The 12,851-nt window shown below is 42.4% G+C and overlaps 1 protein-coding gene across 4 annotated transcripts in view; it reads right to left on the minus strand.

Annotated features, from left to right (window-relative positions):
• DCLK1 (doublecortin like kinase 1) overlaps window positions 1–12,851 on the minus strand; it is a 346,132-nt gene that overhangs the window by 54,375 nt on the left and 278,906 nt on the right. For 2 of the 4 annotated variants that reach the window (XM_045069592.1, XM_045069594.1), the window contains exons 7-10: window positions 10,131–10,215; window positions 7,189–7,297; window positions 1,048–1,105; window positions 422–541 (exon numbers count right to left, since the gene is read on the minus strand). In XM_045069592.1, the coding sequence (XP_044925527.1) occupies window positions 422–541; window positions 1,048–1,105; window positions 7,189–7,297; window positions 10,131–10,215 (372 nt within the window). Of the gene's footprint in view, window positions 1–421; window positions 542–1,047; window positions 1,106–7,188; window positions 7,298–10,127; window positions 10,216–12,851 lie in introns of all 4 variants that reach the window. The other 2 variants (XM_045069593.1, XM_045069591.1) reach the window with 1 other exon arrangement.

Raw genomic sequence — 12,851 nt, forward strand, 5'->3', positions numbered from 1 at the left:
CCAAGGTCAGAAAGCTATAATGGTCTAGGCTGGGACTTGAATGCTTGCATTCTCATTCTAGTGTTCATACTCTTTTTTTTTTTTAAGATTTTTATTTATTTATTTGGCAGACAGAAATCACAAGTAGGCAGAGAAGCAGGCAGAGAGAGAGGAGGAAGCAGGCTCCCCGCTGAGCAGAGAGCCTGATGCGGGGGCTCAATCTCAGGATCCTGAGATCATGACCCGAGCCAAAGGCAGAGCCTTTAACCCACTGAGCAACCCGCACGCCCCTCTAGTGTTCATACTCTTAACCGTTAGGCCAATACACAGAAAGGAGAGACTAAATAAACTTTGGTGGAAGGAAACAAAGGAAACAGCTCCCTCTATCAGATAGGAAAGCACGGTGCCTTGTGTGGGTTTATTCTTTTTCCAAGATACACACCTTTACTAACTCCATGACAAGATACAGTTCCGTTGGCACATCCATCTCTTCGATCAGAAGAACAATATTGGGATGTTTCACTCTTCTTAAAATAGACACCTCATTCTGGATCATGTGCTCCTGTTTAAGCGAAAAGTTACCTTAATTAATATACACATCACAACACATGAGGAGCTAACTCCAAGAGTGCAGCTGTGTTATCTGAGGATCAAAGGAGCTATGTTTGGGTAAAATACAATGAGTATGTCTGAGATTCTGATACTCAGCCTAGAATTGCCAAAAGTGGTTGAAGGTCCTCAGAGGATGCTTGCGACTTACCAGTAGAACTAAAACTGCATATAGAAGGACGGAATGAAACTCAGATCACAAAAGTAAATTAAGAAAGTAAAACAAGCAAACCAACAATAAGGAACAGACATAACATGCAATCATTCTTCCTAACTTTCATTCCAAGAATATTTATAAAGTTATATTCCATTAAATATATAACATTGTATTCCACCAAAATGCAAGTCCTAGGGTAAATTTATGTTTATTTGGGAACTGATCTCTGTGTTTCTACCTCCCCACCCCACCCCACCCCCGCCGTAACACTGTATTTCCATGACAATAAGCCTTATACATACTTTGCCTCGACATTTGCTTTTCTTGATGATTTTCAGAGCATACTCCCTAGCCGTTGACCTGCAACGAGAAAGTTATTTGTGAGAAACAAACTTAATTTCAAATCTGTTGAGTCATTTTGTTAAGGACTAATTTCTTACCCCCTAGACCTTGTATCAAACTGATATATTTTGTAAAAGACTCTTTCCTTTTTTCAGAGAAATATGTAAACCTTAAAGGGCTGACCAAGTGTAAGGACAACACCTACGCTGGCATAGAAACATCCTGAGCTGTTTTTTTTTTTTTTTAAGATTTCATTTATTTATTTCATAGAGAGAGAGAGAGAGAAAGCAAGCATGAGCAGGGGGAGGGGCAGAGGGAAACACAGGCTCCCTGCTGAACTGGGAGCCCAATGCAGGACTTGATCCCAGGACGCTGGGATCATGACCTGAGCTGAAGGCAGATGCTTAACTAACTGAGCCAACCAGGTGTCCCATCCTGAGCTGTTTAATGTTACCATACTTGTAATAAAACCACTACTACTGGGGCGCCTGGGTTGCTCAGTCCGTCGAGTGTCTGACTCTTGATTTTGGCTCAGATCATGATCTCGGGGTCCTGGGATGGAGCCTCATGCCAGGCGTCATGCTCAGTGGGGAGTCTGCCTCAGGATTCCCTCTCTCTCCCTCTCCCTCTGCTCAACCCACTGCATGCTCTCTCTCTCTCTCTCTCAAATAAATAAATAAATAAGTCTTAAAAACAAAATAAAACAAGACTCTTGAGTTCTTGAGGACTCTGTTCATATACAGCCCAGCCAACACTGCCCTTCCTCTGTGATGGGTGTGGGAGGGAGTGTTAGTCATATAGCTACCTTTAAATAGCTTCCTAACTTGTGTTAACATTTCCAAGATCCTGCAGTGCCAAAATGGACAGTTCTATTGTCGAAGGATGTGTACTTAATAATCCTAAGAAACAACTATTTTACAAGCATTTCCACTTCGTTTCTGGTGGGAAACCAAAACAGCTTAGCTTTTTGCCCATCGATAAAAGCCAACTTCAGAGATCCAAATGAATACAGTGGGAGTGGGGTTGACTACGAATGGAAGTTTAAAATAGGGTTTTAAAAATCTTCAGTATGAAGAATCAAAGGGGAGACTTTCTAGTTACGTGTTTAGAGTATGAGTGATTTGCCCATATATTAAGAGGGCAGGTATTAGCAGTGTGTCCTGAGGGCATTTTGGACACCATTCACATCATTTGCTAAAACTTCTCCCACTAGACTCCCAGGCCCCTGTGTGGATGGACGGGAGAGGGAAATCAGGCACATGCAAGGGGATTCTTCCCATCAGAGAAGGAATACAGGGTCCTTTTAAGTGTCTCTTCTGAAGAGGCTTCTCAGGAGTTTGCTTGCAAGTCTGAAAACCCTTAATCAAGAGGAAAACTAAACGCTGAAGAATTTTTGGGTTCTACTTTTCACACATCGCTAAAAAAAATAAATAAATAAAATAAAACAAATCTGAGATTCAAATCCACGATCCCTTTCCCATCTGGTTTAGAACGTTTCAGGTGATGACAAGAATGCTAGACTATTGGAATGACTACTGTGATCAAAGCCCACGATCCCAGGCAGGACCAAGGAGCTGGGGTGGAGGTGGCACTTCTATTCTGGGCCCCAACGAAGGGGACAGATGATGGGATGGTGTTGATGAGAAGAGAAGGGGCTTTCTTAGTTTTGTCATTCCCCATGTTGCCATTTGATCCTCTTGTTTCCTTGGAATGAGTAACATCACAGGACTCAAAGCCAAGGGCTGGTGTGGGACTGGGAAGGTCAAGTCCCCCTGTGAGCCAGCCAGGCAAGGAGCAGAATTTCCAAGGAGCAAGCGGGTGCCTTGGCTCCCAGGACGCCAGGAAAACTAGGTCACATCCTGAGCTTTGGGCTGAAGGGAAAATGCAAGCGAGCCTGGGCAGCAGTGGCCTCAGGATTTACTAGGAAAAGGGACTTTATGGGTTCCGAACCCAGAACCTTAAATAATAGGATCCACCACTAAGTTAGACTGACCCATATTTTAATCAGACAGTGAGTCCTGTAGAGGACAACCAAAATTCATACTGCAAGTTTTCTTTCTTGATGCCTTGAGGACAGACTATAAAGTCATAATATAAGCCTTCATTATTGGAAGTATATGTTTATAGGAAAGCAGCTGAGTCTGGAAAATAAGCCTGAAAACAGGTGTTAGTACCAAAATGTATTCCGTAAGAACGAAAGTTTAATATCTTGCTTTAAGTTGGTAAATGAAAATATTTGGCATGAAATAAAACCTTAAAGTATTTGCCTTCCTGTGTGCCCTAACTCTAAGGACCACTGTACCCGTGTAATTATTCAGCAAGTGGTTACAAGCATGGTTCTTTGGTGGCTACAGAGGTGAGAAAAACTCGGGCATTTTAGACACAGGTAAGCAAAACCTGGTCCTTGTTCCCACCGAGTCTACAGCTTATTGTGGTGAGAATACTAGACACTGGGATTTGGGGTCAAACTATAGGCCATTTGCTTGTCTGTTCCTGAAATGACCCTGCATGGAATCACAGAGCCTTGAATGGCGCAGCAAAGGCAGCAGCAGTGGGACAAACATTGCTTGCTTCTTTCCCTCCTATATGGGAATTCAATTTGTAAGGTCCCCTGCCTATTACCTTTGAACCAAGGTTAGAGCCTGAACTATTAAGACAGAAATTTCCAAATTTTACAAACTTGAACTAAATCCAATTTTTAATGTTTGTGCTGGGAAAACAAAACACAACACAACAACAATGGTTTGGAGAAAGCTCTCCTGTTTAAACTTAGTGATTCTCAGCCCAGGGCCCATATGCTGACCACCCTTCTCCCTTACCCTGGGAAGGTGAGTGGCAGAATGCTTATCGATTGGGGTTCTGGGACTAGTGTGCTTTTTGCTATTGCTGTTATGAGGATTTTGCTAGGTTTTCAAGGTACTAAAAAAATTATGTGGAAAAGGAAAAACAGCTTCCCGGGCATTCTCATCATAGCATTTGATGAATTTCACGGCAATGCTTCCATTGTGATAGGTTCTCAAGCAGAGGGACTGGGGTCTTGGCCCTCTCTGTAGCCCCGTATGAGTACAAGGTAGGCCTGAACTAGCAGGGGCTCCAAGCATGTTGGCTGAGTGGTGGAGATGCCAAAGGGTGATGGCAGTTAGGAGCCCCCAACAAAGGGGAGTTAGTAAACACCACCCTTTGTTTGCTACAGAGTCATTCATAATAAAGCCCATCTCAGCCTCTTCTTAAGGAGGTCATTGTGGAGAGCAGAGAATTGACGGCTCCCAGACTGTCTCCTCGAACATCTCTGGAGTAGAGTTTGATTTTGAATTTGAGCACAAGCCCCGCACCAGGGCATCCTCAGGAAGGAAAGAAGGAAGAACACCACCAGCTAGCTGAGACCCAGCTCGGCTCCATCCAGACTCAGCCTCCAAATCACACTTCAGAAGGTAATGCCTTCAATTTACAGGTACAAGGTTTTGGAGGTTTTTGAGAATTCTGGAGACTTTCTATGTAGATGCAAGCCGGTTTTGTGTCCCTGAAGTCTCAGCTCATTTGGATGTTTGGATGGGTTTGAGCCCACCTACACTCACTGCTTAAGCCAATGGTTTCCTTGAGCAGATCCTCAGTTTTATAGGGGAGGGAGGGAAAGGGGAATCAAGAGCAGGTAGAACTTGAATACAATTCTGCTGCATACATTGCTAGAAGATGCAATGATGAAAAGCAGTGCAGGTAGAGAGGGGGCCAAGAACCACAGGAGACACTGTCACTGCTCCTAACTGCGCCACTGGGACCCTTGGCTTGTGTCCTAATAATCCATGAGGAACCAGGAAAGCCAAAGACAAAGGGCCCCTCATTGGGAGCCCTCTACTCATGCTCTGACGTCTCGCTAGTGCTTTTCAATTCTCTTTTTCTTTGGGGCCCCAAGTAGTCTAGAAAACAGCTTCGGAAGAGAGCAAGTCTCCATTTACCCACTTCCTCTGCCATGTCCTAGGGGCTCCTGAGGCCACTAGAGAAATTGCTACTGGGGAAGAGGCATATATCATAATGGACCCAGCAGCCATCATCAAAGGATATGTTGGGACAGGGCCATGGAACAAAAAGCCTAGGCAACACTACCATTGTGTCCTTTGTTGTAGGAAGACCTTCCCTGGGACGGCGGCTTCTTAACAGAGGAGGGACATGTTTATTTGGTCGTTAAGACACACGTATCCTTCAAAATATGGTGGTACGTACCCACGAGCAACGTGTGCCATTAACAACATGCTTAGCTTGCATATTTTCTTGGACCTCTGGAAAATATTAAAAGAATGTCTCATGATGCCTCCACGGAGAGAGGTCACATGCTCCATGTCCTCATTCAGCAGGAGCGGAATACAAAAACTTGGTGGAGCAATCTGGTGTGTAGACTTGGGAGGTTCGTACCATGAAACCCAAGATGCAAACTCATGCAGTATAAACACAATTCAAACTGGAAAGAAAGACATTAATTCTGGATGGAGACATGAGACATTTTCACTGTGGGAAGACCAGTGACTGTTGGGCTAAGCCGCCCTCGTGATCCCTGTGCGAGCTGGGAGAGATGGCACGTGGCTGCCACACCAGTCTCAACAGATGACGCATGCTGGCAGATCACCAGACACCCCACGTAGGAAGGGCCCGGGCAATCTGCTAAAAATGGGATTTTCTGCTACAGTGGAAAAAAAAGTTAAAAAGAGTTGACTTACTATCTGTAAAAGTATAAATGAAACATAAAATTATATAAACACACACACACTTGCATCCTTTGCTTTAACAGTGGCTTTCCTGATTTGATTTCTTTTTTGTACGGACACAAATGCAGTGTGCGTGACTCTAGACCGGCGAAGCTACATTCTCCTGAGAGACTCTCCGTTGGCGACAACAGAGTGGTCAAAAGAGTGTGGGTTTTGGACCCTGGCCTTCCTAAGTAATTAGGAAGTTTGAAATTTAGTGCCCAAGGGTATCTTCCCAAGGGGTCTGCGACCTCAGTCAGGGAGACATCTACCTAAGGATGGCAGAGGGGGCAGGGGAGCAAATCAGAGGACACTGGCCAAACTCAGGACCCTGGTGATGCTTGAGGCCCTGTGTAGACTTCCAGCTCCAGCATGGCATGAAACTGGGCTTCTAAATCAAAGCTCTTGGAGAAAAACAAGTTTTGGATCTTACGCAGCTAAAGCTTCTAGTCCAAGGCATTCTCTCTGAAGGGTAGAGCTGAGTGAAAGCGCGCTATTCTTCTACAGCGCTGACTGGTAGGCGCCCAGCCTCCTGGGGGCAGAGAAGAATGATGGGGAAACCAGTCCCCAGAGGCCAGCAGTGAAACCTTTCTCAAGGAATGAACTGGGTTACCCCTGACTTTTCAATGCTCTGCTCACCAGCTCTGAGCAGGAGCTGCGGGCTGCCCAGGTCCCTTAGAGCAAGAAGCTGCTCAGGAAGAGAGTTCCAAATTCAACAGCAGGCTGATGGTTTGAGGCCACCTTAGTCTGGGATATGATTTTATTAGTTGTCATTTCATCTAATTGCCACCGGTCACTATCCTTGATTAGGTATCTAGATCTCAGGGATAAACCTTTTACTCCAAACCTCCTGCCTTTGGCCCCCAAGAGTACCAAGCACATTCATCTGAAAACATTTTAATATATTAAACACCGTTTTTGTTGAGATCAGTACCTACACACTTTAAAGCTTTTCAAGGTTATTATATTTAATTTGATGATAGTAAGTTAAAATCCACTCTATGCAAGAATGTTCTGACCTCTACAAAATGTCTCAGAAAAGCATCGGAAAAAAACGTTCAATATGTTTTGTGTTTTTTTTTAAACAATAAAAGGGCTCACCTGAAAGATCTGGCAAAGTTTTGCTGAGTACATTAAAAAGGAAAAATCAAAGTCCTTAATTTATAGATTGTCCCAGGAATCACTACATTTTTCAAATCTGTTGTGAGATGGGCTTTTCTTTCTTTAAATTTTTTTTTTTTACATCTGGAGTTGAGACCTTAACCTATTCCATATGTGCCACAGACGGCAAATAAAGACACAATCTTGGAAAACATAATGCCAAATGTTTCCTTTAAAGTGCGATGCAAACGATATCCTTCTCACCTTTCTACACATTCCTTGACAACAGCAAAATTTCCATCCCCTATTGTCCTTCCGACTTTGTATCGTTCTGTTATTGTGGCTGGAATCTGGAAGCCTTCCTCCGACACTTCTGAAAGAATCATTAGTACATTTTTATTGGTAGAAAAGGGAACACAGATGTCGCACCAGAGAGACATTTAGAAGGATCATCGAATAGACTGGAACTGATTCAGAATCGATATGTTACGTTCCATACAGTGAGACAAGCCCTGCCTCCCCTCCCTCTGCAGATGCTGTATACTCAACAGCTTTTACCAAGACGAATGATAAACTGAAAGGAAACCCAAGACTTATGGAGTCCACTTAAACCGATGGGAAGGCAAACAACACTTTCTGTGGCCGTGGGGACTTCGAGGAGGAAATTTCGCTCTGTGTTTCATGCCAATTTGATCTGTCGTGTTTATGGACTACCCACTGTCTAGAGAGACGTGACCTTCCTGGGTATGGCTCAGGAGGAAAAATGGAGCTTATGGGGGACTCTGCCTGACATGGTACAAGCATGAAGCCTGCCTGCTGTTTGGACGCCTAGCTTTACTGCATCCTGAAATGGAGATCTCCGTAAAATTCCTTATGAACCAAGCCCTGATTGGCCCCCCCACCCCAACTCCCCAGTATCAATGAGCAGATTTTAGACAAATGTTCTCACCAGCAACCTGCATAGCAGATGTTGAGTTAAAATTGCAATATTTATTATGTCTGTGAACAGAACAGGTTTGTAGTTTCAATTATGTTAGTGCCACTAACACAACACATTTTCCCCCTTAAAATGCATTTTGAAATATTTTACAAATGCCTAATAATGCTTTAAATATCTAAGGCCATAAAACTAAATAAGCCACACTTAGGTCACATAAATATACTGGATAACCTTTAACATCTTCGGGGTGTAAAAAGCTTTTTATAGCTGGGCTCTAAAATTTACATGCTTTAAAGTTATAAATCCTAGCGCTCCCTCAGGCAACCTGAATACAAAATATGATGGAAACCTAGTGTGCTTTCTAAATGTGCTCCTATTCTGACCTTTCATCATAAACTGAGACTAAACATTTCTTCTCAAAATAAAATTAAAACCTTAGGTGGTGCCTAGGTTTCTGTCTTCTCCATTAGCCTGCAACACTAGGGAATGACACATGGAAACTCACAATTATCACACATCTGCTTTAGGACCCTTATGCTGGTTCTGTGATCTGCACCACTCTGGATTCTAGGGTGGATGGAATTTCTGGAAAGGGTTGTACAAATGTGGGACATTTGCTGCTGCTACTTTTGGCCTTGGGATCTAGTTAGTCTCCTTACCTCTTCATAGGTGGTGTTTTAGTCTTTACCCACTAGAAGCTATCACAGTGGTCTCCGGAATAAAATGTGAGAGCTGCAGCCGATTAACACCCCCTCCCTAATCCCCACCATCCCACACCCCAAGAAGCTAATAATTTTGCCTCTGTTTGAAAGACTCAGCCTGGGGATTTTTGTCTACTCCATGGGAATTAGAGGAGAACGTTGGAGAAGTTTCAAATCCACTGCAAAGCACCCATATTTGTAAAACATCTCTCAGATGACATGGTCTTAAGGCTCTTTATTATCTACATAGATAATAAAAATAACAATCCTTGGCTGTCAGAAGCAAGGCTGACTCCAGATGGGAAAAGAAAGGTGGTTCTTCATGCTTCCTTTTACTGGAGGCATAACTGCTTGGAGCACATGGGCTTCGGATATTTTTTTTCCCCCGTATTGATAAAATGTATCCTTCAGGCTTTGGGCTAAGAAGGCTGTGCCAAAATCTTAGCCAAAGACCATTTCATTTCATTAGGTAAATATAACACAGCAGAACAAGAGAGACTTCTAGGTGGTTGAATTTCATACTTCTTGGAAATAAAAAAAAAAAAATCTGATAGGGCACGGTAGTCAGGAAATAATTCATGTGCAAATCAGTTATCTCACTTGACATAAGAAAAGGTACTTTTTTAAAAAAAAATCTAATCATATCACTTCAAACGAATAAGGGATGCTGATTCTTTAACAGTGGCTTGATCTTATAAGTCTTACACTTTTCTAAATACTTTCTCATAATTGATTTGAGTCTGAAAATGACCCCCAGAGAGGAAATAGGCATATATTCCAATCTTATACAATTTTATAGAAGAGGAACTAAGATGTAGAATGCTGAAGAGGATTATCCAAAACAGTCCAGGGAGGGGTGCCTGGGTGGTTCAGTCAGTTAAGCATCTGACTCTTGATTTTAGCTCAAGTCATGATCTCAGGGTCCTGAGATTGAACCCTGTGTCAGGCTCTGTGCTGGGGGTGAAGACTGCTTAAGATTCTCTCTCTTCTTCTCCCCTAATACCCCCTCCCAAATAAATAAATAAAACCAAAACAATCCAGTGAGTTAGTAGAAAAGTCCATTCCAGAATCTAGGTCATCGGACCACATCACAGAGAAATTCTAAAATGAACTAGCTTAAGGTACAAAGAATATTTTTGCAATTGTCATCAAGTAATTCTTTTTGTAAAGCCATATTTTCACATATTGAGCTCACGTTAGTTAGAGTACATCTGTAGGGCTGTAACAGTCCATCAAGAGAGTAAATTATCTTTAATATACTGAAAATGAACAGAATTTGGGAAAACAAAGGCAGCAATTACTTCCTTTTGTTTTCAAAGTAGGCAATATCTGGCCTTCTTAGAACAGTTAGGGCCTCCAAGAATGTAAAATAATTCCTTCTTCCTGTTCCCACAGAGTAGATATGATCCCTGGGGGAGACCATATACAATCCTATCCCTCTGAGTTGCTTTAGGCTTCTACTTCATAATCCTTGAGAAGTTACAGTTTCCTGAGGTAAATTCAGCCAATTCATCCTCTGCCCCCTGAAACCCTTCTCCTCAGACACCAAGTCCCAAGCTCACCACCTTCTCCAGGTCCATCGTTCTCGTCCATTGAGCTGCAGACTTTGGTGGATGCCAGGGAAGTAGAGGAGCCTCCATGTTGAGAGCTCTGTGAGGGAACAGAAACAAAGGATAAAAACATTCGGTCAGAGCGCCAGTCTGCAGGTGCTATGCCCAGCCCAGAATCTTGGGGTATAACTGCACCCATCACCAGGGAGGATTTGCTCTTAATACTTGAAGGGGGAGGTTCTTAGACTACTCAATTAGATTACTTCTCTTTCCCACCCTATTAACCTTAATAGATAGTTTAACTGTGTCTGGATAATCATTCTAAATATGGATGTTTCTGGACTGTTTAGTCCTTTTTCCTCAAAATCAGCCTCCCTTAGCTCACTCTTCAGGTTCATTAGATTTGAAGCCTCTCACCTCACTTTTCCACAGTCTATCTGCAAACGGGCCTCAAATATGGCGCCACTCTGATCTCATCCAAAATGTTTTCTATTCTTACCATAGGAAAAAAATTCTCTTCACTTTGTTTTACGGAATAGCCTAAAAGAAAAACATGGAGGCTTACCACATTCTTGGAGCAAGGTTAAAGAGTGGGTCTGTTAATTCCACTTTGAGATCAAGACACAAGCGCTAAGCAGGTTATCAATATGTTAAACGTTACAAAACAAGTCTGAGGCAAGGACAGGAACTAAAGTCTAAGCCTGGTGATGCCCTTGCACGTTTTGGTGTATTGTGACCCAAGACCAGTGAGAGCAGACAGGAGAACAACTATATGACAAAGCTCAGAGGATGAAACAATACCAAATATTTAGTATTATGATTAGCTACGGGGCAATACTTAAACAATGAACCTTTCCATCTCTGCTTCTATTCCTTGAGAACACAATTTGCATATTTCAATGCTATTTCTAAACAGTGAACACAGCTTGTCCTAAAAGATCTTCCTTCTGTTTCCCTGGGTTTATCCACTTGGTTGGCCTGATGGGAGCAGGAGGCGGTGAGGGGGCAGCATTGGCTCATGGTGCTGGCTGTCTGTGGAGCAGAGAGAAGGGAAAGAGCATCTGTAGTTGAATTAATAATGAAGAGGTGGCGAGAAGCAAAGTTGACCTATTTGTTCTCTGCTTACCTGTTTCCCTTCAACCTCCTCCCCATTCCATCCAGCCTTAACTGTACACAAAGTAGGAAGAGAAAATTTTAGATAATTTCTTTACCCCCAACAGTATCTTGCATAGAAAAAAAAAAGCAAAGATTCTTAGTTGTCACCAAAAAGATGAGTATCACTGGGTAAATATTACTTAAATCATTGCTGGCCATCTAAGTCCACTGCCTGCTTTCCTGGGTGTGGCAAAGACACACACGTTTCATTGGCTGAGTTCATCAAAGCTGACTGTTGACGTTGGGGTAAAAGGTACATTCACAGCAGGGTTGCATCTGCTTCCTTGCAGGACATTCTACAAGTTTTGGGGTTACTCTAGGCTACCCCTGAAGCCCACGTAGTTTGTGTGCTGTGTCCTTTCTGTTCCCGTATGGTAAGAGTCTGCCACCAATCAGTGGCAACTTGAGCGGTGATTTTTCAATCTTTCTCATCCAGCCTCCTTTTGTGATGAGCAGCACACATTTTTCCTCTCTCGGGCTAGAAAGAGGGATTCGCATTGGGACCCTGAAACAGTTTTCTCTGGAAGTGACCCTAACTATGTGGTTATAACCAACTCTGTCGAAGGTACTGGAAATGTATGAGCTTCTAAGTCATGCTTTGCTGACTTTCACGGATGTCTGTTTGTGAACAACTTGTTTTTTGTAATACTGGAATACAAGGCTTAGAGAAGGCAGATTTATGATGTTGATGTCTGGAGAAAATAAACATTAACATTACCACATTTGAGGGAAAGGTGTGTGTTTTCAGAAAGTGAGATCTTTTATCCCCTGTGTGATTGCTTTTGCTGTAGACGTAATGTTGTTCCAAGCAGAAAAGCAGTAAGTAAATGTCTAAAACGTAGACCTTCTCTTCTGGGCTTTCTGATCCTTGAATTTCTTCCAGCAGCATAGCAAGTGGTGTTTAATAATGAAGACACATTGTGGTTTGGGGTGGCAGGTGCTATCTTGTCATATGGTGTTTTAAATTTTAGTATACAAAGACACATTCTTTCATCAAGCGCTCGAATTAATAGACCAGTAGCATGTTTCCTAGCAAAGATGTCCACATTCATGCACTCAATTCCAAAAGCTGGTTCTTTTAATAAGAACATCAGATACTCAAAACAGAACTCTGACCCAAAGTATGTGAAAACATCTTTTAAACTGTAATGTTCAATCAACTGACTGGATATTATTCACTAAAATGCCTTATCAACTAACAAATTGCATTTTCAACAGTGCCACCAGACGTCTGATGCCCTGAATGCTTGCCACAATGCCAGCTGTGTTTTCTCTGCCTTATGGACAAAAACCCCTCAAGGTTTTTAGACTCCGGTTTAAAGAAAAAAAAAAAAAGGTAGAATTAACACAAATTTGCTTACGTTTAGAATTGCTTATTTTCAACTTTAGTTTTGAAAATGTACCCCCCAAGTAATTTCAAATTTCATGCTGAGGGTAACAGACCATTTTAAGAGAAAAATTTATATCCTTACAAATAGAGAACACAGAGTGAAAAGTTGTCATTTTATTATGCTCAAATAGAGTGAAAATAAATGTATTAGATTCCTAATGGTGTTATCTTTTTCTTTTTCCCAAAGAGGT

This window comes from Mustela putorius, unplaced genomic scaffold, assembly GCF_011764305.1.
Source record: "Mustela putorius furo isolate JIRA1106 unplaced genomic scaffold, ASM1176430v1.1 tig00003942_pilon_pilon_pilon, whole genome shotgun sequence".
NCBI classification, from domain to species: Eukaryota; Metazoa; Chordata; class Mammalia; order Carnivora; family Mustelidae; genus Mustela; species Mustela putorius.